Source organism: Lepisosteus platostomus, chromosome 9 (genome assembly GCF_059453375.1).
Source record: "Lepisosteus platostomus isolate fLepPlt1 chromosome 9, fLepPlt1.hap1, whole genome shotgun sequence".
NCBI lineage: Eukaryota > Metazoa > Chordata > Actinopteri > Semionotiformes > Lepisosteidae > Lepisosteus > Lepisosteus platostomus.
The window spans coordinates 32,278,179-32,305,464 of NC_142619.1; the positions used below are offsets into that span (position 1 = coordinate 32,278,179).

A 27,286-nucleotide genomic window follows, 5' to 3' on the forward strand; every position below is an offset into this window, starting at 1 on the left:
AAATAAAATATTGGCAAAAGAGCTGACACGTATTATGTGTGGAGAAAAAGCTGCTAAACAGCTCGACCTGCTGCCCCCCTGAAAGACACGGTCATTCATAGAATTATTGAAATTATATCAAAAGTACACTGATAGAGCGCGTCTGTAGTCAATTTGGCCAATTCACTCATTAACGTTAGATACGAGTTTGAGGGTACGTCACATGAGGACTTTCTGTTATGTAAGCCACTACCAACAGGAACTACAGGAGAGCACATATTTCAGCTTCTGAATTAATTTTTCGAAGAGAATGGCATCGACTGGATAAAATGTGTCGGAGTTTGTACAGATGGTGCTAGAGCGATGACAAGCCGACATAGCAAATTAAAGAGGTTGCTCCAGAAATTAATGGACGCATTGCAACATTCACCGTGAGAGCTTTGCCATCAAGAAAATGCCTGACGATTTAAAATCTGTTAGACTCTGTTTTGAATTGTATCAAGGCTCGAAAAATGAATTCACATCTGCTTTGCTCGACTAAACAGGCTCACCCCTCTCACTGAAATGGTGCTTTTTTATTTTTTTTATTTGTTGTTTGTTTTTTTCTGTAAAACGCTTTGAGAAGCCACATTTAAAGGCGCTATATCAAAGTTTATTATTATAATATTTATTATATGTATGGTACTTTATTATATGTGGTACTTGGTCCAAAAAGTTTGAGAACCACTGCCTTATACGAAAGCAAACCCTCACCACAATGATTACATGATTGTCTATTTGGCGAAAATTGAAATTCATGCAATTTACATAAATCACTTCATGCTACCACTAAATATCCTACATGATCTACACAACTTTGATTGTTCCTGTGAGGGAAGAAATTACACCTCCCCCTTAGCCTGAAGCATCTGCATGCAATTTTAACAAAATCCTCCATGATCCAGTCCAAATCCCAATTCCTAACAAAAAACCTTCCCAGTACCCCATTCTGTCTGAAAAGCCTTCAAACATCAATCCATTTCCTAACCACTCTATCTAATACAAGATCACTGGGGACCTGGAGCCTATCCCAGAAATCAACGGGTGCAAGGCAGGATATACCCTGGATAGCATCCCATTCAATCCTTAACAGGATCGAGCGGTTTAGAGAATGAATACATGAATGGAATGATGTTTTTTTTTAAATCAGTATACTTACATTATACAGTATTATGGCGAATCTTTAGAAATACAAAATGTATTTTAACCTTTAATTATTAAATTAAGCAATTAACTTCCTTGATTAATAGGAGAGGTGGTCTATAGAAAATGTCCCTTTTACCAAGCCTTAATGTATTGCCATGAACATCCCTACACCTTAATTTCAGGAGCTGGATGATAGCACAGTCTGTATTGTTTACATTCAAACTGTCTGCATGTTTACTTGCACATTGTCTATTGTTTGTTTGTACATTGTCTTGATGCACTGTTTGCACTTTGTTTTGTTTTTTTTTACACTTGTTTTACAATTGAGAGACTTTCTGTAAGTAAGAATTCCATTGTACCAGCACCGGTTACATATGGCAATAAAGTTCAAGTCAAGTCAAGTCAAGTCAAGTCACAGAGCAGTCTGGACACATGAGATTACTTCTAACAAAAGAGGGGTTTATTGTCCTTTACTTTACAGAGGGCGTGCTAGTCACAAGGGCAGAGACAGAAAGGGGGATACAGAGAGAGTGACCGTAGTCTCCCATAGCGAGACGTGCCGAAAGAATAAAAGTAGATGGGGGAATCCCCTTTCATAGGGTCATACAGGGAGGAAAGAGACTCTGTCAAGGTCAAGGATGAGAAGGATGTTGATCAGTCCAACACAAGAGGGAGTGGTATGCTACAGTATAATACATTATACAACATACATTCTTAAGTAGAATTATTTAATTGGTAGAACTATACTGTATATATTAAAATGAAAATAAATTTAAGACTAAATGTATTGAAATAATCCAGGGTAACATGCTCAACAGCATGGCTCTCTACCTTATTCATTCTACTTTTTGGAAAAAGATGTCCCTGACTTATTTTTATCCACATACTGTAGCATTATTGCAATAGCAAATTCAACCACATTGTAAAACTGTGATGTAAGTCTCAAAAGCAATTAAAAATGACATGTTGCATTCGAATTTCCCTTGATAAAAGATCTAGATTAAGATACAAGGGTTCCTGCATTATGTTAAAACAGCTCCTACCGTTGCTCAAGTTTTATCAGTCTATTCTCATTTTAACTTCTGGAGCTTCTCAAAGTTCATGCTCCACTGCCTTTCCCTTGATTACCGAAACCTGTCACTTTGAACATATCTATTTTCAACATTGTTATATTAAACACCTCAAATAAAAAAAAAAAAACTAGAACCGACAACTTTCAATTGAAAATTCTGCATTTCTCTCAAACTCTTTTAACAGTCTCAAAACAAAAATTAAAAACGAGTAGCATTCATACCCCTGTAAGGTACTGTAAAATTGTAGACACCTGGAGTCTTATCATTTAACATTATGAAGAACATAGTAAGTACCATTAATAATTAATCTAATTTTGTACATTAGTTTGGTCATTTTATCATTAATCAGTTTGGTTAATCAACATTATCCTTCTCGAATATGAAGGCGAGTTTTAAGGCCTATACGCATACTCTCTGGCAGGATGAACAGGTGTTGTCACGGGAGATATCAAGTTGTTCACTTGTTGATGCTTTCATTTTTCTTCCTTGCTTAGATATCTTTGGGTGTCAAAATGCTAGGTTTGTTTCCAGGATATTCTTTGGTATTATTCCTATATCTTGTTTAGTCAAGGACCATAATCTCCCAGGAGTTGATAGTGACATTCATTATATCCTAGCTTGCTTTTGAAACATCTCTGGTATAATTGCCTTGGAAGCTGAGAGTCTGAAATTTTTCTGTCCCTCCTGTTTGTTGTTCACATTTCAGCCCTATACAGTAAAACAGGAATGACAACTTCATGGTAGACCATCGGTTAAGTTGAAATGTTTGGGTAACAGTTGTTTGAGTGATTACATGAAAGAATACTGGCAGCATCAAATGAGGGATTCTTCAGATAATCACATATCTTTTCTTTACCTTTCATTGTGATTTTACTTAGAGATCATAATTTAATAAAAATGTTTTTATAAAATGCAATGGATTGTAAGGGTTTATTATCAACTTTAAGGATAGGTTAGACATACTCCAGCATTCGGTACAGCTTGCAGTAATGCAAACCTTTCATATTTTCCACATATAGTATATGCCACGTTAAAATACAAACTATCAAATACAAACTATCAACCTAAATTAAAAAGTGAAAAGTATTTGTTATTGGTCCCTGGTAAGTGGTTATATGTGACTGCACACCACCTAGATCTAAATCTAACTTTTAGATAAAAGCATCCATAGATAGTTAAAGAGAAATAACATATAGATATGGAGTATGTATGTAATATATACTGATGGAAAAAAGAAAACGCACCATTTTCTGGAGTGAGAAAACTATAGTCATAGCTTATATACTTTAACAAAAAATTGTTAATTTGTTGTAATCCCTCTGAACAGCAATACAGCTGTGAGGTATTGCAACTAGCCAATCACATGAAAGGCCACACTGAGTCAGTTTTCTGTGCATTCCATAATGCCTCGAATGTCACCAGAAGCAAGATAGAGGGCCATTGGCATTCTGCAGGCAGGCATGTCATGTGCCAGCATTGCCAGACATTATGGAGTAAGCTGCTCCACTGTGTCCCAACTGCAGAGAACGTTTAAGCTGACCAGCAGGACAGATGATCGTCCAAAATCTGGTCACCCTTGAGTGTCCACAACAGAGCAGGACCTCCACATCGATTGGTCCATCTGAGTCGTATCAGATCATTTAATCTCTGCCACCTGTACTGCTGCTGAAACTGCTGGCAGACATAATGCCTGCATCAGTGACAGGACACTGAGGCTCCATGCTGCTGGCCTTAGAGCAAGGCGACCTATCAGAGGTCCTCTGCTTACACCTCCTAGACATCACATCCAACTGACCTGGGCCAGACAGAGGCTGCGATGGACTCATAAGCAGTGGCATCAGGTCCTCTTCACGGATGAGTCCCTCTTCACCCTGTTCCATGCAGACCGGACTGCCAGAGTGTGGAGGAGGAGGTGTTGCATTTCTTTTTCCACCAGTATATATACAATATATGTAATGATACTATATAATATAAATTTTCAATGAAAGTTTCTTATTTTGATCAATTTTTACAAGGTATTATAACCGTCTCATTGTACTTTTCCTTTTTAAATTAAGTATACAACTAAAGTTTTTAATTCGGTTTAAGATGTTTATTTCTAAGTTATTAATGCTATTTAGAAAAAAAATGTTACTGTATGTCGTGGATTAAATATAAAAAAAAAGTGAAATGTACAGGCCCTTTTTGTCCTCATTTCTGCTGGAACCTTTTGGACCACTTGACACATAGCCATAAGGAACTATGATAGACAGGTTTTTTTGTAATAGAACTATGCCAGCTTTTGTCTTGTAATTTTTATGCTGTTTTTTCATTCACTGCATTTATATCAAGAGTATCACTCAGATTTGCAATATCTATTAGTCTTCTATGAATGCAAGTTTATCCCCAGTCCTTCAAGATTTAGAACATAAAATAATGACCAGTTTAGGATGGAAGTCATCCAATTTATGATAATTTCCATATTCTGTAGCTAGTGTCAGTGCCAACACAAATATACCATACTTTGAGCCCTGAAGGAATTTTAGGGATTACAAATACATTTCTCCTGTTGTGTGCCATGTCTTGCTCTAAAACAGAAGCAGGGGAACAACTTAAAGTAATTGCCTTAAATGGAGAATTGTAAAAGGAGCTGTGAATGTCAGTCAGTAGCAGTCAATGCTGGCAATAAATATATCATTTGAAATTTAAACTCAGTTATACAGTACTGTTGCTCTTTCTCAAACCCTCATGTCTGGGAGATATAAAATCTCCAGGTCAGGGGGCTCAGAATCCTAGATGAAATTCATTAACATTCTCTAAATATTGTCATTTTCTTGTGAAAAAAATCTCTTAAACCACTCTAGCACTCTAGCCACTGAAACACTGCCTTTGGGAGTCCTTTGTGCGTTTAATGTTATTATCTTGAATTTTTACACTTAACATTCCTTTTAACTACAGTTGTAGCCTGTACAAGGTTCTTTGAGCTTGAAATCAATGGCTTACTTTCCTTCTATTGTTTATTTTAATTTAAGACTAAATAAAATTAAATCAAATCAAGGATGTCCTAAGCACAGACTTATCTAGTAACTATGCCTCTCTAATGCATTGTATGTACACCTCAGGAATACCTGAGTTATGCTTGTTCTCAAGCTTTTATCCTAGTGAAGATAAATCAAATATCCGAGGTTTCAAGATTCCATGTGTAGGGCCAAAAAACTCTGGCACTCGTTCTTCAAAGAAAAATGTTCCCAACAGTGTGGTTTCACTGTGATAAAAATATTTACGTAAGAAAGTCTTACAAAGAGGTCAGCAGTTATACAGTATGCATGTTTTTCACATGAACATTGAATTTTAAGAGTTAAGAAGTGATTTTACCTCTCTGCAGTTGTTTTAAGGCTGCCACAAAAAACATAACTGCTGGAGAAATGTTAGCAAGTAACCTTTTGGTTAACGTATTGCCAGACGTATCAATTTGAAAAAATAAACCAGGTCTGGAAAATGGAATATATTTTATCCAAGCACACATATTCTAAATAACCAAGAATAAAAACCCCTGGAAGAGGGGGTGGAAATTTCATGCCTTCCTTTTCTATATATAATCCCAAAGTCTTTTAGATACCTGATTACATTTGCTTTTCTGTCTAATGACAGCTACTGTATGTATTCAATCTATCTTGTAGTCTGCATGAATAAATGCCATGCCACCAGCACTATACCATAATGCCAGATGCCAAACATTCAAGACATTGAATGAACATAACTTTACCAATATGCAAACATTTTGGATGTTAGATGCTAAAATATGCTATCTGTATATACTTCAATTTCTGTGAATCTTGTTTATTTTGTGTATTGGCATCCTCAAATCTTACTTTTAGGATATGCATTAGAAACATACAGTGAAAGTAAGCAATGATTCCGGAGTGACAAGAGAGTTTTGAGATGCAGGTGAACATACTGTACACCATGGGTCACTGTGGCGTTTGTTCCTGATTATTGTAATAATAACTGTATCTACTGAGCAGACAAGGAGAAATCCTTGAAATATGATACTTCCAGATGTTGAAGTTGAAGAGCCTAGGAGGAGTATATGACCTGAATTGATTGGACCAATGAAGAAAGGTGCTGAATGTTTGAGGTGTTTTATCAGGCCAGTTTAGTTACACAACTCACTCTTGAATAAAGTTCGGTTCATTCAACCATGGTGTTGTTTTAGGCCTTTATTTCCAATCACACCCATTACAACACTTCTGAGGAATGCTAACATGCCATTTTTCTCATAAAATATGTCATAAAGGTGCTGTATCGTTAAAAGCAGGAGATACAATTAGAAATTAATGTATATGATCTGGATCAAATTGTCAGATGTAGGCAAGCCAAACTGTGAAGCATAATCAATAAGTGTTTGATGTGAACACAATACTTTTATGGTGAAATACTAACCTTCCATTAAACACAAACTCACCTATAGTATGTAGTGTATGAAAAACACTTCAACACCAACAATGGCAACAGAAGAGAAATTGTTGAAAAAATATAAATGACTCAATAAATTATAACAGCATTATAAACTGTATATTTTTAACAGTTTTGAACAGGAATGAGTCTGACACTTTACAGATGGCAGTGGATTGCTGTGGAGAACATGCTTAGAAATTGTTTAGGATTTGTAAAAAGTCAGTTTTTTCACAAATCCATTATGATTTTGCAACCATTTTTAAAGGCAACCAATACTGGAAGCTCATTAAATCTGAATTACATTGCAAGAACGGCTAATTAAGTTTTTTTTTAAATACTAGCAAGTTATAAAAGGAATATGTTATCCATACCCAAAACATTATGACATAATCAGTAGTAACATCATACTTTATAGCTTCTATTACATTCATCATTGAATTCAAAGTGTTACAATTATCCATGTGATGGAACAGCCATCATCAGCTAGAACAATCTGACATAAATGGTTTTCAAAGCAACTTGAGAAACAACAAATGACCCAGTCAAGTTAATTAAATCTCGTGTGATTAAAAAACACCATTCATCCAGAAGATTTTAAGCAAACCTTATAAGGTTTCCAACTAACTTCTATCTAAAATGTTTTTTGTTTGAAGAATTGTACAGTATGATGGCTCACCATTAAAATACATTAGAAATGATTAAATAGTAAAATAATAATACTACAGAGGTGAAGGAGATTGGATCCAAAGCTGTGTAAAGATGTTGAGTCTCTGATGCCTGCTGATGGAGAGGAGGAAATTCTATTGGCAGTTGAAACCCTGGCCAAGTTTGCAGAGAGCTAGCTGGGAAATCTCCATTTTGCTGTGCAACAGAGAAAGCCATGGATCTGTGTCCATTCTCAACTTGCTACGGATGAACTATTACCATTTGATGCTTAGAAATAGGGATGTTAAATAAACGTAAAATCAAAAAGATTAAATTAGACTGCTTCAGTGTGCATTCATATAAGTTTGGAAGACCTAGTGTCTTTAAAGCTAGTTTGAGATATTTGCCTTCATTGTTAAGTTCTAACGGTTGCCAGACAAATATTTTATTTAATATCTTTTTTTAAAAACAAACACACTTCATAAAAACATTTACCTATGTTGTTATCCTTTTGTATAATAATTTTTATAAGCTAGCAATGTCTTGATTTAAAGAAACACTATAATGCATGTTAACTTACACAAATATATGTTTGTTATGGCTTATTTTAGGAAATATTTACACACTACATGTTTTGTAAATTAACAGTATTCATTTAGCTTGTCAAATTTGATTTATGTAAAATGTTTCTGTAAAGTTCTGCATCACTAAGATAAAGTTTATGTCACACTATAATCTACTGTAAGGTAAATTTGTCAAAAAGAAAATGATTTTTCTTTTTAAATTTCAATCATGCATAGAAATCTACACAGAAATAATCTGCTCTGTAGTTCGCTTGTTTTCTTTGGTACAGATAAACAACAGAAGGAGAAAGATCTTTTCTTTCCTCTTTGCCACTCCAAGCAAGTCTAATTCCTCGATAAAGGGCAGGCTTAAAAAAGTAAAAAAACACAAATCCTGCACTAGATGTATTGTGTAATTCATATTGGATTGACAAAGCCCATTATTAAAAGACTGTAATTGTTTAATTATGTACTGTATTTAAATACCAGTTAGCCCTTTTTGTACTGTACATGTACTGTACTATACAGCAGGTCCTCCTTTTTCCAGATACTTGTTGTATATACTGTAAATCATGTTAGATACTATACATATTACATATTACTTCAGGCTACTGGTTGCAGGAAAAAATGGTGAAGAGTCACTCTTCCAAATCATAAACAAAAGTTCTAAAAAGATCAACAAATGTAGAAATACAATTAAAAGTTTCTAGTTTTAAAGAAGTTGACTTAAGCATCTAACACAAAAACCCACTTGTTGTACAATGTTGATAAAAAGTAAATATAATGTCAGTAGGCACACTCTATAGGAAAACAGGTATGACTCTTTGCCACAGGTGAGAGCTGCACAGATGTTAAGTGGTATCGCCAGCAGCTTTGGTACCATTTATAGTCATTTATAGATTTTTTCATTCACAATCCCTCAAGTTCTAATGAAAACCAGTTATTCCACAGTTCTCCTGGGGCAAGGAGAGGGCTGATCCATCACCGTTAAAGATGTACAGTACCAAGTTTCAAATGTAGTATAAAACTTAACTGAAGAAATATCTGTATTTTAGGCATTGGAAACTGCAATGTTGTGAACATGAACAACATATATTTTGCATTTATACTATTATTTGTTAGGATACGGTATATAATAATCAGAGTCCATAGAGTTCAGTAAAGTATCTAAGTATTCAATAAATATACACCAAGTGTTACCTTAATCATAAATTACCACAAAGAGAAACATTAAACAAGAAAAATTAAAAGGGCTCATTGAGACAACTTAAGAGTTACCATCATTATGTTGTTTTTTCCTAAAATGGCTTATGAATTCTGTCATGTCGTCATGGTCATTAGGGGAGCAGCATAGATTAAATTATCCCCCTGACTTAATGGAGGACCCACGTTTCAGGTTCCTTCATACTGTACTGTATGTTTGTAAGGTTCTGCCTGAGTAAATTTGAAAAATTAATCAGAAAAAAGACTGGCGAATGATTTCCTCAAGCTTCTTATAGTTTCTGCCTTGGCCTCGTCTTCGGATGCATTGCCACGCTGCAGGGTTTCGGAAATGCTGAAGGCATTTGTCAGAGACTGGGATTTACTGAAACACAAACAGAAGCAAGAAGCAGACATATTGAAGGTTAATTATCTGGTACCTTACATCTCCTAGAGTGTGTCTGCTCAGGACTTGGGTGGGAGTTTCATTTTTATATTTATTAATAAACCCCTCTGTGTAGGGAACACTTGTAAACAAAAAAAATAAAAGTTTAGTTTAGGACTTTCTTTGTTTTAACTTAAAAACATTCTGTTATGCATTATGTGTGATTAACCTACAGTAAGTTGCATTTTCTTAAGATTACTATTTGACTTTAAATTAAGTATTCAAAATAAAGCCAAACAAACATTTCACCAAAAATAACAAATACATTATTTAAATCTACTGTACGAAGTGTATTAAACATACAATCACTATAGGTTTAACCTCTGATTGGAGATTTGTTTGTCACTGATTAGATAGCTGTCTACTTTTCCAAAATGTTTAGAACTCTTTTCAGAAGCCATACATGATTGTATACAGTACTTAGTATGATCAATGAAACTACAGTGTAAAGTGAAAGAGCCACACAGAAATCACCATGATACACATGCAACAAATTGCAACAAATAAGAAAAAATCTTAAAACAATATAGATGATGTTTACTACTCCCTTATGATTGTAACATATCAGGCATATCTGTAAATGAAGGTGAATACAATTGTGGTGTCATCTTTTTTAGACCAAATTTGGTATCACTCCTAGCAAAAGAGTGTGTTCCCTACAACTTGTTAAAAGTACCGCCTATGCTGATGACTATATTCATTAAAAGTACTGTATTTGCTGTATACTATATATGCTGATGACTATATTCAAATTCGACAGGCTAAAACTGATTAACAAAGATCATTTTGGTAGTGCAAGCATATTATTTCAAGGATATAATACATTCAAGTGTTCCTTAATTGAAAGTAACCCTGAACTGGGGATCTATTTCGTAGAAAAGTGGCAAGGGAACTATTCATCTGGGAAGATGCACTTGTTAGTCTTTACAAAATTATAACAGATTGTCGCATTTTAGTTATTTTGCTAAGTTTGGATGTGTTCTTCAGAAGTTCAAACAACAGCTGGAGTAAAGTGGTTTAAGCACATCTTTCCTTAGCAAGTGCTATGTCTAGACATACTTTAGCTGCGGGGGCTGTCTCTGTGGAGCCGCCCCTGGTCCTGTCTGAGAGGTGCCCTCTCCCTGTGCTGCTGGCTTAGGCTGCTGTTGCAGGAAGGGGCCAGGCTGGAAGGCTTGGCTGGGGGATGTACTTGCAGATCTGGCACGTTGGGGTGACCCCTGGGAGGACTGAGCTGGTGAACTGGATCCTGATCGAGGGCCACCTGCCAAACACATAAGCACTGCAGTCATATCTACCACTGTGTATAAACCTCACCCCAACATATACTGTACCTCTGAGCTAAAATGGTATGTTCCTAATTTGTTTCTTGTATATTTGTATTTGTCTTTATTGTAATTTAGTTTGGATTGCTGATTTTGCTGATTGCTGAGATTTGTACAATTGCATATAAATTCCAAAACATAAAAACAAAGAGAAATACTCAAACATACTTGACATAGGTTTTGGAAATGATAAAAAAGGTACATTGTACAAAATGTAACATTTCCTATGCAGACTTTCTTTGTAATAGTTGTTTTCTTCATCACAATTAGACTAAGCAGTCTATAAACAGTAATTACAGTACATACTGTACTGTATGTTTTTGTTCTTGTTGGGCACTGTATTCATCAATATGCTGATGAGGAGGGAGCTTACCTTGGGCTGCAGGTTTGGGATGGCCAGCTGGTGGTCCATGCTGGGGCTGGGACTGTACTTGAACCTGTTGGAGTGAAACGTATTTATGAGGAGGTATGAAAGAAGAAAGAACATCTGTTTAATGCTTCCTGTTTGCTGTGCACTTCAATTGTGATTTTTGGTATTCAAAATAAACTGAAATTGAGAGGATCGGTTAAAGAAAAATTGTCTACATGAGAACGTTTTAAAATTCCTTAATCAATGTTATAATATGGGCAATTTCTATACAAAACTATATTCTTGTATAGCAGAAACAAAATTAAGCTTCTAATTTCACTAAGGTCTAAGAGTCTTATATCCTTTTATATTTAAGAAAGTACAAAAGTATGAAACCCTTACACTGTTCCAAAATCAGTCTCTGCTTCAGCCGAATACTTCTTTATAAACATTTTTTTTAAACAGAGCATATGAAGGTTCTACTATGGGTAGGACTAGAAAAAAGAGACAAAAAATACCTGGGACAAAGAAACAGGCTTCTGAGGTGATATTTGACCAGTTACAAGCTGACTCATTTTATTCACAACAAGATCTGCAATTAGCTGCCTGTCTTCTTCCACATGCTCCCCAATCAGAGGCATAGAGCTGTCCATAACCTGGAATTATAAAGCAGGATTCATTTATTCATAGAAAAATAGTTACACAAAATATTAAAATGTTATTACTTGGCAAATATATAGAAAATAAACAAATTCTGAGGAGATGAACTGTATCCCTCTTATTCTGTGTACTTTAGCGCAGATGAAAAAGAGAATGTAATATTCAAATATGGAAGACTGGCCACTAGAGTGAGCCATTGACTATATTTTGTATGCTTATGAGCTTTTTTCCCTTCTTGTGGTTTTCAGATGTGCAGAAGGGAGGTCTAAACTCAAGATTTAACTGTCCCTGCTTATTTTTTGTTTGAAGAAATCTATAATGGAACCATAGACTAGACCTCTGGTAACTTTTTCCTTTCAAAACTTGCCAAAAATGAAGTTGCAAGTTTTTACAACTACTGTAGGTCTGTTAACACAGTACTATTCCAAAGAAAAAGAACATCAACTACCGTAGTGGGAACAGCCAATGGATGGTTTGTTAACTTCCAGAAACTATGAATATATTACAAAATTATAAACAAAATCTCTGTATACATGTTAAATAAATGAAAAACAAAAAAAGTGTAAGTAAATAAAGAAGAACCAAACATACTGTTAGAAAATCTAATAGCATAACATTTGTTAACAATGAGACTGGAGCTTCAGAGAAGATGGGACTCTTTATAATTTCCACGTTCATGTACTATATTTGCAATTAATTATAGATATTTATTATGGTTAGACAGAATTAAAGCTTCTGTCTGACTTCAAAAAGGTCAATCGTAATCTTCACTAATATCCTATTCAACGACTGAACATGTCCAAATGTTCCACAAATGATAAACCTCATAATGTTACAAATGTATACCTTTTATCAGTTAATTTACAAAATCACATATTATCATCATTATGTGTTTCCTCATGATTTAAAGACCTCTTGAAAATATAGTTTTATGTTACAAAAACATCTGTGTCACTTAAAAACTCTTCAAAACAATCCCTATTTCTAACACTTGGTGGCAGCAGGTGGCTGTAACTGTAAAACTAGTAAAAGCATCAAGAAAGATACAGTAGATGCACTAACGCAACAGTCAATTGTATCTGAAATTTAAAAACTATGGTTTAAAAAAATTAAATACTGCTGAAATGTATCTGAAATTTTAAAAACTATGGTTAAAAAAATTAAATAAAGTCAAATAACCATTCAAATGTTTTAATCCTCAGTGCGTTAGAGTGAGAATCCAGTAAGAAAAAATGGTAAGTGGGCTTTTCTTAAATTGCAGATGCAATTATCGACTAATTATGACCACAAATTCTTTAGTTCTTTATTTCTTTATTACTTGGTACAATAGTACATCTCAATAGCCCCTAATTATGGAAAATGATTGTTAAGTAAAATCACTGAATTATACCGAGGGAAAGTTACAGTTCAATAAAAAAAACCACAAAGAGTGTAAGTGAATAAAGGCAATGGGTATCAGAAAATGACCAGAATCAAGGCTACTGAATAGACACCAATAAAGACTATGAATAACATTCATAATGTTTTTTTTTTAAAACACCCACCTCTGTTCACTGAAAATCACTACAAACTCTTGTGGGCCTTGCAATGTAACAATAAAATTTACATTGTCCTACAAGCAGGTACAATTTAAAGGTAATGACTGAAAATTCACTACAAATTGTAGTAATATAAAGCAAAACATTTTTTACATTTTAAAGCAGACACATCAATTTTAAATGCTGATAAATATTTTTTTCTCCCTGTGACAGGGAGAAGCTGCTCTGAACTAGGGTAATCCCATGAATCTACACACATGAAAATTTCTAAGAGTTGACAAAGAAAGAGGCTTTGTTTCAGTTTTTTTTAGTCCAACAACAAAGTATTAAAAAATCACCACCACTAGCACTGTGCAACTTCTTTTTTTACCAAACAAAATCCTGAATTGTGAGAATTTGCATTTCTTCACCCATCACTAATAATTGAATAAAATGTTAACACCCAATGTGGCTATTTACAGCAATTAGAGACCCTTTAGCGACTTCTCGTGGCAGATCAGTTGTAATTGCAGTTCTTTAGTCAGCCTGCCAATCTGTCCCACACTAAAATTCCTTCATCAGACAATTAAAATGAGGTTTTGCTCACTACAGTATGCAGGATTTTTTTTCCTTTACATAATGGATTACTATAATAAAATAAAGTAATACTGTAGCATCTGTAGGGAATTAAATTCCTCTGAAATCAGATGTCGATCCCTTGAGTAATACTGTACATAAACCCTAACATTTTCACAAACCCGGAACTCAATCAGGTGACATTCAAGTTGTAATCAAAGGGCATTCAAAGGGGATTCCCACCTGCCCTGGAGAGACAAATTAAAACCTCCTTCAAAGCTACCGTTATTGAGCCATTTGGTTATTTCTTATACTATCCCGCAGTCCAAACAATGGCGTTTTCATGTTAAGTAAAAGGTTTACAAGGATGTCAATATATGTTAAAGGATGTAAGAGCTCAAGATCTTCAACTGTGACTTCTTGAGATACAAATCCAATCTAAATTCCTCAAGGATAATCTCCAGTGTATACTTACAAGTTAAAAAAGCAAAACAAATATTAAAATTATTATTTTAATTCAATATCAGCACACAATATGCAGGTTTTTACATACTGTAAGCACAAGGTTAAGGTTAAAGCTACAGGTTAACAGTAGGAACTAAGAAGTATATTTCACAATTTACACATGCAGAGACTTCAAGTACAGAGAGTTTCCATTATTTGAAGTCACACTCATGGAAATATGAAAGCCATTATGCTTTAAAATAGGAACAAAATGGCCATCACAAATAAATTCAGTCAATGTTAAATGAACTAGTATCCCAAAGTATGATTAGAATAAGGCTGGTGAACCATAAATACAGACATAAAATAAAATGCTTTTTCCTGTTTTAACCTCAGCTTTAAACCTCTTCATACAAACAACTTTCTAGCACAAGCTGCAATGAAATGTCTTCTAGTGGGAATACCATAAGACAGGGTGGTGTTACCTATTAGTCATAACCAGAGTGGTTGAGGTTTGGATCCAGCAACCAGAGAGTGAAACTTCAAATAAATGTGGCCTTTATCTGTATTGGATACACCCTTCTTATTTACAGGTCTCTAATTCATTTCACAGAAGACATGTCAGTGTTGATTTTGTTGAATATTAATATAACTGTTTCTTGTAATTTAAAAAGGTTTATAGTGCTCTCATTTGAGATTTCTTTTTTTTTGTAATACAGTGAATCACTGTCAATTTTTTCTGTACACCATTGAGCTGAACTGAACACCAAAACAGGAAACCCTTCCTAATTGAATAAATGTGTTTTTATACTATGCTCTAAAATATTTTAACTATACCTTTACTATATCCTAGTTATTCACAGTGATTCACTTAAAGTTGTCTTTGGTTAAGGTATGAATTATAAATTGTACCTAACATTTTCCTTTAGAAAAAATGTATGATGGTATACATTTATAACAGGTATAACTATTCCTTAAACATTTATTATGTGTTGACTGGTTTCAATTCTGTTGTCACCATTTTCTGTATACAACAATATTTGATAATATAAACTTAACTGTGCAGATACTGTCCAGTTTCTTTAATATTACAATTCTGTTGATTGATCATGTTTTATGTCGAGATATTAATTTAACATACAGCATATGACATTTATAAAACAGACATTAAATGACAAAATACTGAAGTTTCTGAACATGCTATTATCATGCTACATACCATGTGTTGTAAAAGGTCAATTTATTTGTAATTGATATGGGATATTTTTTTCTTGCCTCTTTTTTATTTTACTGAATTTTATTTTGTTTTAATTTACTATGAAAAATGTTATAAAATGTAAAAAGCTGTATTCTATACCCGTAACATCATTTTCATTGTTCACAAAATGTCTAAAAATACGCTTTTCACTATTACTGAAAGGTAGTGGTAAAATAGAGAGCTGTGTAGCAAAGAAAAAAACAGAAAATATAAGAATAAGGCTCCTTTCAGTTAAACAGAAATTTCAGAATCTCTATCTTATTGATAAAGCACATATTGTACATATGGATCCATGGTACTTGATTAAATTCATGCCAGTATGAATGTCTGAGAACTGGAGAACTCATTTTTTTATAGTTCTGACAAAGGTCAGAGGCCTTTTGTCATTTATTTTTCTGTTTAGCAGTTTAAGCCTTACAAGTGTGACTCATTCTAGTCCCTGTCTACCATTTCTTGTTATAGAAAAAGAATGCTGTGTGTTTCATTCATTTTCTCTAGGGATAACCCATTTCCTGAGATAACGTTAGTTTCAATATGAACATTTAGCATATGGAAAAAACCCATAACCCATGTGACACTGTTTAATTTCCAAACTAAATAAGGAAATCTCAGGATCTCTTCCATTGTAAAACCCAGGAAATATTTTTTTGTTCAGGACAACAGCATTTATCCACTTGTACAAACAATAAAAATTGAATCTACAATGCAGCAAAGCTCAAAATGACATTTATATGTTAAGTTTACATTAAAATGTATTAATAAAATGAAATTGTATATTTGCATCTAATTCTTTAAAAAAACTATACCATAAAAACTCATATCACGACCAGTTAAAAAGTACCTCATAGCTTAATGTTTTGCTATTTCTTGCTATCAGATTGGAATATTATCAGTCTTTATTTTTATGTAGAGCTTTTCCAAATAATTATTTCCATAAACAAAAATAGAAATCATTAAAAAGGTGAAATAAAGATAAAAGCACATTCTAAACAATGAGAAACGCTAACATAATAATATGGAATACTCTCTACAATGCAATATTTAATATTACTTTTGTCTCAACCACTTATGACAAACACTACCAATGGAGATAAGTGACCAGGACCAAAGCTGTGGCACTGTACAATAATTCTACCCTAGAATTTTTGTAGTTTTTTGCAATATTTCACCTACTAACTACTAAGTGGACATATTGCAACATACTATGCATATTACATACAGTATGCTACATATTATTCCAAATTACTTTAGATAGTGTTAATGAGTTACATGGAACAGATGTACAGGGATAACATTTCATAAAGCGAATGTTACACATCCTGTATATACTGTTCTTCAGTTAATTGTTGTTTTGTTATCTAACAGACTAATTCAAGCTCATTTCACAAATCAAGCTCTTAAGCTCATAACCAGAACATGCTCCTAAGCTAGTGTCTTTCACAAGCCCACATCAAGTCAGAACTTTAAGCCACTCACAAGCTACCAGTAAAAAATTAAAACGTCATACAAAGTCACAACAGCATAGAAGTATTTTGTCTCTGTTTAACCAAAAACCACCACTAAGAACCACGTCAAAGATACAATTAGGTGATTTGGAGTACATGAGATTCCAAAGAATTTATATTTTTTAAGTGAAACAAAACCATACTATAGAAACAAATTACATAATACATGCTCACAAAATGGGGAATAACCCTAACAGACATTACACAGCAAGTTAATTAGTCTGAAACACTTGTTTATGAGCCGAAACCAAAAATTTAAGTCTTTGGCTGTGACACAGATTGTTTTATGGTGGATTACACAGAATAATTGACAAGGGTGAAAGTGAGTAAAACCCTCACATCCGTGTTTTCATGTGATATTGCTAACAATAAAATGCTCTCTCAAAAATGGCAACAACACTATTCCTTATCCGATATATTCTAAGCTTAGCTGAAAAAAGTAATTTTGGGTGATAATTTGGAGTAATTTGCAGATAAACCCTAAGTGGTCTTGTCTAAAGGAAACACAATGGTTGGAACATAGCACAGGGAAACCAGCAATGAAGGGTTGTGTTTTATCTTGTGAAAACAAAAAAAAAACCACAAAATGTATTTCGCTTATCACTAATTGAACATTTCTGGTTTGTACCATCCTCCATACTACCTCATAAGATTAATGGGAAATGATTGTTTAACCTTATTTTTGTTCTCAACACCAAAGTACTAACACGTTTAAAACATTGCTGAGACAAGCTAAAATACTTCAGTCTGTAATAAAACATCTATACAAATGGATATTCTCTTTTGTATCTCAAGAATACCTGAATTCTGGGACATAGAGTACAGTATGGTTCAAAAAGGGCAGCATGGTGAAAAGGCAGCAAAAGTTCTGGGTTCAATTCCAGATTGTGCTGCATTCTGTGTAATACCTCCATATTATGCTCATATTTGTATAGGTTTCCACTAGATGCTACTGTATGGTTTCTTTCCACCTTGCAAAGACATGCTGGATAGGTTAGCGAGTATTTATAAACTGCCTCTGTGTGCTTGATGTGTGCATGTGTGCCCTGTGATGGGTGGAGCATCCACCCAGATGGTAGTCTTGACTTGACTTCCAGGATAAGTTTAGGTTTGCTGGTATAAACAGATTGCTGATAAAAGATATTTGAAAATGTTTTCTTTGAGGTTTTAGTTCAAGTTCAAGTTTATTGTCATTATACTCAAATACAGGTATATGGTATAACGAAATGCTATTTAGCTAGCTCTCGGACATAAGTAGTACAAGAAAAAAAAACAACAACAACAATACAATTGTATAACAAAGAAAGACAGAGACAACAAGCAGTGTGCAAAAAACAACAACAGACGATGTGCAAAACAACGAAAAGGTAACAGGTTATGTGCAAAAATATGCATCAACAGAATGAAATAAATGGATAGAAATTATGGGGAGTGAGCTTTTGACATGTATGGTAGAGGTAGATTTTCAATGTGTGTTTGGGTTTTTGGTAAGAAAGAAAGAAGGCACTGTGAGGTTCAGATAATAGGTGAGAGGTGAGGTGAGAGTGAGAGAGGCTGGGAGTTTAATAGTTTGATAGCGCGGGGGTAAAAACTGTCTCTGATTCTGGTAGTCCGTGCCCGAATTCTCGGTACCGTTTTCCAGATGGTAGCAGATCATAAAGTCTGTAGCTGGGGTGTGTGGGGTCTTTGATGATGCTTAGAGCTTTCCTCAAGCACCGTCTGTCATAAATGTCCTGGATAGATGGGAGGGCAACCCCAGTGATGGACTGGGCAGTTTTCACCACCCGCTGTAGGGCTTTGCGGTCAGCAGCACTGCAGTTGCCATACCACACTGTGATGCAGCCTGTCAGTGTGCTTTCTGTAGTGCATCTGCAAAAGTTAGTGAGGATCTGGGGACATATCTTAGCATTCTTCAACTGTCTTAGGAAGTACAGGTGCTGTTGCGCTTTCTTGATCAGACAGGTGGTGTTGAGAGACCATGTGAGGTCCTTGGTGATATGGACGCCAAGGAATTTAAAGTTACTGACCCTTTCCACTTCAGTTCTGTTGATGTGGATAGGGGCATGTCTGGTTTGCAGTTTCCTGAAATCAACGATCAGCTCCTTGGTTTTGCTGATGTTGAGGGTAAGGTTGTTGTCACCACACCACGTTGTAAGGAGATTGACCTCCTCCCTGTAGGGCTCTCTCATCATTGTCTGTGATCAGACCTACAACTGTGGTGTCATCGGCAAACTTGATGATGGAGTTGGTGTTGTGTTTGGCCTTACAGTCGTGGGTATAGAGTGAGTAGAGCAATGGACTAAGCACACACCCCTGGGGGACCCCAGTGTTAAGAGTTAGTGTGCCGGAGGTGTGGTTTCCAAGCCTGACAGCCTGAGGTCTGCCTGTCAGAAAGTCAGGAATCATAAAGGCTTCTAAATCGAGATCAAATCAACCTGATTTTTTCAATAATGCATTCAATAATGCATATGAAATAAAAGTGAAAACTAAGACATTTTTCATTTACTGTATTACAAAAGTGAAAATTTGAAATTTTCACTGTTTTACAAAAATGAAATTTGTCTCCCTCAGTAAATGGTCAAAGTGATGATTTATTTTTAGACTACAATCACCCTAAACAAACAGTTTCATTGGTTTATCACAAAGCAACCGCAGATTAAACTATTTTTATATCTGATAGTGTTGGTTTCATGTTGCTACCATTACCAGGGACAGCCAGCTTAAACCGATTTTTAACAGTGCTTGCAGTACATTATTGAAGAGTGTCAGAAAGGGAGAAAGATCACACAAGTTGTGACATTTTTTTATAGTGCAATTGATATTTCAATAGTTGGGCTCAAACCCTAATTGGGTCAATCTAGAGGTGTGATTTGAATGAGTTACTTGTTGGCTTGACTAACCTGGCCATAGTGATGAAGCTGGTGGAAACCCCCCTACCCCCCCCTCCCCGCTCCTCATTTTGAGGGATGAGTTTGATGTTGCAAGAGTGAAGGAGGGATGGAGGAAGGAGTGTGAATGATAATGAGTGAGTGGACGCTGCAAAGCTTTGATAATTATATCCAGGAGAAGGGAAGAGGGTGATATTAGAGCTTGACTTCCTCCTAAACTCTTGCTTATAACTCCTTTAGGAAGTTCAGCCAAAACCACAATATTGAAATGGCATAAAAGCATTATATGAATTAGTTGCTTTGTTATTTTAACATGCCTGGCTTAGGGACAAGTGTGTCCAAACCCCTAAAGAATGAGCGAGATCCATTACACTGATGTGGAATCCTTTATATTATGGTGAGTACCTGATGCTTAAAATTGATTGGATTAGTGCCCAAGGGATTTAGCTGTGATGACTGGGATTACTCAACCAGCAGTGAAGGATACTGTGCCAGAGCAAAATGAATGACCAGAAAGAGTTTGGTCCGAAAGCTACTGTAGCTGTATTTGGGATCATCAAGGATGTCCCACAACAACCAGTGTTGGGTTGGACACGACAAGATTTACTGTACAATGAACGGAATCAATAGTAAGAACAGGAATGTTTGAACGTACTGAATACACAGACAAATGTGAGGTTATAAATGCTTTGTGTCTAGCACTCAACAGTAAATGTGATGATTCCATTGCTGCAAGTGAAAACTGTCTGGGGAAGATGGAGCATAAGATATGCAGAAAAAGTGAAGAAATATTCATATATTGTGAGGGGCAGTAAGTACGTATCGGCAGACTTTAGAGCTTCAGAGATGTAACTGGTGGTGGAAACGTTGAGAAGGCACGCTGGTGTTAAAGAGAAGGGAAAACAGGTTAATTTCTTACTCCTAAAGAAGACGTAACAGATGGAAGTGCTTTATTCCTTACTACTCTTTGCATGTTCCTTTGAAGTCAGGTTAATGTCTGTACATTGGATGATTTGATGAAGAAGGCAAAGGGCTACAATGGGCGAAGTGAATATACACTCATTCTGTGGAGGAGGAACTGCTAAGACAAGGCAAAAGTCCTTGGAGAAAGACAAGGATGAAAGAGGAGGAGGACGAGAGAACTGCAACCAATAGGACAGAATAGCAGGAGGAGGCATTTATTCAGTACTTTTAATATGTAATATATAATTCCATTTTTTTGTTCTAATAATAATTTCCATCTAAGCACATTTTAATAAAAAACAATTGTGCAAAAACACAGTTTTTAATTTCTATTTTCACTTTTAATAAGTATGTAGCCTTCTGATATTAAGATTAGAAAAAGCTTTAGTCTCAACAAACGGAACATTTTACATTTTTATCAGACAAAGGAACAGAAATTATAAAGTAAAACGACATTACTCCAGCATTCTACTCCAATCTACTGTTCTCACACTGTTTCCTTCTATAGGATACTTTCAAAAGCTGTGAACTAAATGTCTTGCACATACTGTATTTATATTTACATATGTCAATTCTACATTTAGAACTCATTTTTTGAAAGCACTCTCCTATAAATAAGCATCTTGTATATTGTCCATGTTTTTGCCACATGGATACTGAATTCTATCTGGAACTGCTTCAGTACAGTTTTAAATACACAATGCAACTCCACTGCCTTTTTGTTTATCTTTTCTTAGGAATGTACACTATAACCACTAACAGAGAATGAATCGCCATCATTAGAGATTACCCAGACTTTTATGACATCCTAGTTATTTACCAAAAGTAGTTCTTTCCAACATCTTATTGTTTTAAATCTTTCCTGCATTGAGGCTAAGACAATTTACATTTGTGACCTAAAGTACATTTTTTCTGGTTCTGATCATGTCTGGATACACCCACCTTCTGTTTTCCCAGCATTACTTTGATGGTCTCTCCCTACTTCCATTTCAGTTTAAGCACTTAATTCTTTGAAATGTACGGTGTTATCAATTTAATAAGATTTCTGGAGGAAAATAAATTATGGAGAATTACAGAACTGATTGAAAAATCCAACCTCAATGATGTAATCTTTTCCATCTTTTCCATGGACAGCTTTCACTGCACAAATATCAAGGCCTCCGAACATTTCAGCACAGGAGTCAACCCACAGTCGGTATCTGTAAAACAGTAGAGTAAAAACCTACATCTACATCTTAAATTTGTGCTTAAGGTGAGGTCAAAAGAAAAGTCATCTAGCTGGCGTATTGCACTGAAGACTGAAATATTAGGGCAAAGTAAATGAAAAGACTCACATGCAGACAAGGCAAAAAATTGTTCATACAGGACCAGGATCTCTTAGAATTTGCATGATTTGGCAGGACTTTTACTAAACATTTTAAATGTAACTTTTTTAACCTGTGTGGAGACATGTTCAATCATGTTCAATTCAAAGATCATTGTCTCGACAGATTCTACTACATGAATTCCTAAGTTTAGAAATAAAAAATTGGCCAGATGATGCAATTAGCAGTTAGTGTTCCCATGACATGTACAGTTAAAAGATTTATTTGGACATTAAATGAATTAAGCAGAAATAATCTGCTTACTGAGTACACAAATATCTACAGTTTGTTTTAAACTTCATTCCATGGATAAGAATATTTTTAAGAATGTAAATATTTTTCACAGCACAATATTGCCTAAACACAATGACACAGAAGTGAGCCACCTCTCAGGGTGAATGTAGCAAGTATTTGGCAGAAGTATACTGTACCACACAACTGCTGAAAGGCTAAAAGAAAGATTTGAGCAGGAACCACAACTTACTGTATGGAGCTACACTTTCATCAGATTTAATTTATTATTTGTTTCAGAATGTCACACTAGCTTTAATTTTCCTGTTTTCTAGTTTGTGATTTAAAAATATAAGTAGCAAGATTAGTATAAAAAAGGTATATTATGCATTTATCCTCCAAAAGCAATCAGAAAACATGCAACTTACCGATCTGTCATAGCAATTTGTTCTAACATTGCAGAACCTGTGTTTGCTTTCCAATTGCCAGAGATTGAGGTTCTCCTAAAAATGGAGGCAAACATATTTAATTGTTTTACATATTTTTCATTAACTTTTGTTTTTCCAGAAGGCAGGTTAGATGTATGGCAGTTAGTTTTTAATGTTGAACAACTTGTCACAAAACATCCTGGTGGGGTATTTTTGTATTAAGCAGCACATCTGCTATAAAAAGAACTATGTTCTTGCACATGAAACCAGAAACTGGCCTTCTAAGCCTTAGCTACCCTTCAATGGAAATCCAAACTGTCAGTCAGATTAAGGTTTCTGGTCCATGAAATTACATTTGAATACTGGCATTGAATACTGCTCTATCATTTCACATCAGATAGGCAGAATCATTAATCCAATTACCTAAAATACAGTAACTACTTTTTATCCTAGCTCTCCTCATTACTATACCAATTAGGCTAATTCTCATATTCTTATTGCCAAATGTCTTTATTAGGAATTTAAATGTAGTATCCATAACGCTGAATTTTGCACATTCAAATTACGCAGGACATCCTGTCTTGTACCAGCTAAAATTTTGGATTTACAAGCAAAAAAATGGTGATCATGTTACATGTCAATCTGTGTTGAGTAAAGCGTATAAAAAGCATATGGTTGATGTTTTCATTGGTTTTATTTTCTGTGATTACTCAGATCATCCCATTCAAAAACTGTAACAATGTACACTACATATACACAAGCATACAAGTGTGCATATAATATACTATGTCATATAAAGGGCATGACAAATGCTTCTTTCCAGCACAGCACAGCACAGCACAGCTTCCAAGCTCCTACTGTTGGTACTGTAGGTTCATTGACTGATTTTTCAGGTGGCATGGTGCTACAGTGGTTATCATTGCTGTCTTGCAGTGCCAGGGACTTGGGTTCAATTCCAGATCTTGGGTGTTATCTGTGTGGAGTTTTTATGTCTTCCCTGTGTTTGCATGTGTTTTCTCTGTGTGTTCCATTTTTTTCACAGACCAAAGACATAATGTTAGATTAATGGGGAACTTGGCCCTGGTGTGAATATGCGTGCCTGTGTCTGCCCTACAATGGGCTGGAATCTCTTCCAGGATACTGCCAGGATAGGTTCTGGAGTGGATAAAGTGGATAGAAAATGGATGGATGGAATTACTGCATAGACTGATATATTAATAAAATCAGCCCACTTAAAAAAAACATTAATTATGTAAATTAAAGTATTTTGTTTGTTGAAAAAAAAACAGACTTTAGAAACTATGAAAATACATAAGAGCTAGAATTCTCAGGTAATACAAGGCAAAACATGAAAAAAAACATTACAGAACACTGTTAGAAAACAATGAATTTGACATCAGCTGTTAGCCGTGGCTGTGAACTGTGAAGATGGACTCTTACAAAATGGAATAGTTTTTTTTCTCCCAATAATTAAAAAAAATGTCATGTTATAGAATCTGGCAAAACCCTAAAAGTCCACAATGGATCAAGAACAATTCACAAAATTAATGTACTTGGAAATCTGTGTCTGGAACATCTCTATTCTTTAACTACGTTCGAAATATGTAATGTGTAATGTGTCAAAACTCAAGTTGCTTCCAAGACAAGAAGATAAAGGTCACATAGTGGTGACAAGGAAAGGGCTACAATGAAACTTTCATTAACAGTGCTCTAAGGCATGAAAGGCAGATTTATAGAAGTTTCTTCATGGTATTGCTTAATCTTTTCAGCAGCATTGAATGCAGAAAGGAACCAAGTTGTGCTACTGAGCTGCTGAATTGGTTATTCTATTTTGGATTTAATTTAACATTTCACATGACACTATTTTAAACCATATTGCAATTTCATGAAAGAATAAAAAAAAACAGAACAAAAAGGCTGGATTAGCCACCACAATTACCTGACACAATACTAATCTAAACATTATGGGTAGAGTAACCAGATTACCCTTGGAAAAATTCTGTTTTTCTACAGCTATTTAATGATGTTACATCACAAGAATGGTTAAATTATTATTATAACACATGTTGTTAGTTAAAATTTTGAGTTGGGGCAGCTCTTTTTAAACCACAGGTAATGCAAAGGCAATGCAGTTTCACATCTGTTGAAATACAGAATCAAGAGACTATAGACAGTTCAAATCATTTTGAACTGTGGGGAGCTGGCAAGTGCTTACAATTTGCTGCAGTTTCATTGCTGGCTAAAATATTTTTTTTACCTACAGTATTTACAGTACATACAGTATTTAGTGTATAGTCACTAAACACTCTCTGACACAGCAGGTCTCTGCAGTGCAATGAATTAAATGTGTATGTATGTACACGTGTATGTACAGTATGTACTGTAAATGCCTCTCTATCTTGAAACACATACTATAATATTATGCTTATGAAGGGGGCAAAAATGTTTTAAAATCCAAACAATCCTAGATTTGTTTGGATGTTTGTTGAAAACTTGTCTTCCTTTGCTGGTACATATTTTGTTGTGGGTACACTTATACAATTCCAACTTCAGCTGGTTAACAAACTTACCACATAATAACATAGTTTTTGTTTTTGAAAAATTTCTTCAGGTCTTGTAATAAAGATGGTGCTTGGTAAAACTTCATGTTGTCCTGACTCTTTGTTTGTTTTGTGTGGTTATATTTTTTTCTGGTAAAGTTGTTTAAAACACAGAACAAAATATCATCCTAAGTGATCATTGAAAATTTAACGTGCTTTGGAGACTGCTACGACAACACAAGTGGTAAGAAACGAGTGTGATTTGCGCAAGTATCCGGAAAGGGGCGATGTATCGAGGACCCAATTTGTTGAATGGCTGACGTAGTGGTAAGTTCTTGGTGGACCACCAGACAAATTGTCCTTTTTTAAGGCGAGGAAAGGGTCGGTGGTGTCGATCCGCGATGTTCTTCTGTTGTTGTTTTGTTTTAAGAAGGGTAAGTTTTGTGTCCTGCCATAGTTTCTGGAGCTTGGTAACATATTCTTGGACAGAAGGAGTCTCGGAATCTGGGGGGGGGGGGGATAACCTATCAAAGAGATAACCTGTGAATGAGGTGATCAGGAAATTGTGGGTATATTCAGCCCATGGAAGTAACAGCACCCAGAGGCAGAGATGGAGGCCCTTAGGAAGGTCAGAAGGCTCTGATTAATTGTCTCAGTCTGTCCGTTGGCCACGGGATGATACCCAGATGGTAGCGAGACAGAGATTCCCAGGGATTTACAAAAGGCTTTCCAGAATTTAGAGATTAATTTGAGGGCCCATGTCTGAAACCATGTCCTTAGGGACGCCATGGAGCCTAAAGACGTGGTGGACAAATAGATCCGCCATCTTACGAGCCATAGGTAAGGCAGGTAGAGGAATGAAGTGGACCGCCTTAGAAAAAGGATCCACAACCACCATTACTGTAGTCTTGCCTTGGCTATCAGGGAAGTCGGGAGGAAATCCACAAAGATATGTGACCATGGGCGATTAGGAACGGGGAGGGGCTGGAGGAGTCCGGCCTTCTTATCACGGGGGGTCTTGTTCCTGGTGCATATGGAACAGGGTCGTACATTCTCAGTGACATCAGTTTTCATGGAAGGCCATCAGAAATCCCTGGAAATCAGATCTAGAGTATGTCTGGCGCCTGGATGACTGGCATAATGGGAGTCGTGGCCCCATTGTAAAACTGCCGACCGGATTTGGTTGGTTACAAAGAGTTTGTCCGAGGGACATTGCGGGGGGACTGTGTGACCGACCAAGGCGCGTCTGACCTGATCTTCAATGGAGCACTCGACTGCAGCGACAATCTTACTAGCAGGGATGATGGGTTCTGATGAGCTTTCTAGTTCTGGAGGATCGTAGAGATGGGAGAGAGCGTTGGCCTTCTCATTCTTGGATCCAGGCGAGTAAGTAATGACAAAATGGAACCTAGAAAAGAACAGAGACCATCTGGCCTGGCGGGGGTTCAGTCGTTTAGGAGACTGGATGTATGATAGATTTTTGTAGTTGGTAAAGATGATGAAAGGGTGTTGAGCTCCCTCCAGCCAATCTCCAGTCTCTATTCTTCTAGGGCGAGCTTGATGGCTAAGAGGTCATGGTTCCCTACATCACAACTTATTCTGGCAGGGGACAGCTTCTTCGAAAAGAATGCGCAAGGGTGGAGTATTCCCTTGTCGTTGTGGCATTGCGAGAGAAACACTCCCACATCATGAGTTGAGGCATCGACCTCGACCA

At 35.6% G+C, this 27,286-nt stretch overlaps 1 protein-coding gene across 2 annotated transcripts in view; it reads right to left on the reverse strand.

The window, feature by feature from the left end:
- Window positions 1–6,421: 6,421 nt before the first annotated feature.
- The window catches only part of syn3 (synapsin III), a 176,607-nt gene continuing 155,742 nt past the window's right edge, over window positions 6,422–27,286 (reverse strand). The window contains exons 9-14 of one of the 2 annotated variants that reach the window (XM_088644757.1): window positions 23,033–23,107; window positions 22,106–22,208; window positions 11,717–11,854; window positions 11,223–11,286; window positions 10,587–10,788; window positions 6,422–9,467 (exon numbers count right to left, since the gene is read on the reverse strand). In XM_088644757.1, the coding sequence (XP_088500883.1) occupies window positions 9,335–9,467; window positions 10,587–10,788; window positions 11,223–11,286; window positions 11,717–11,854; window positions 22,106–22,208; window positions 23,033–23,107 (715 nt within the window). In that variant the 3' untranslated portion in view covers window positions 6,422–9,334. The remainder of the gene's footprint in view (window positions 9,468–10,586; window positions 10,789–11,222; window positions 11,287–11,716; window positions 11,855–22,105; window positions 22,209–23,032; window positions 23,108–27,286) is intronic. The other variant, XM_088644758.1, reaches the window with a different exon arrangement.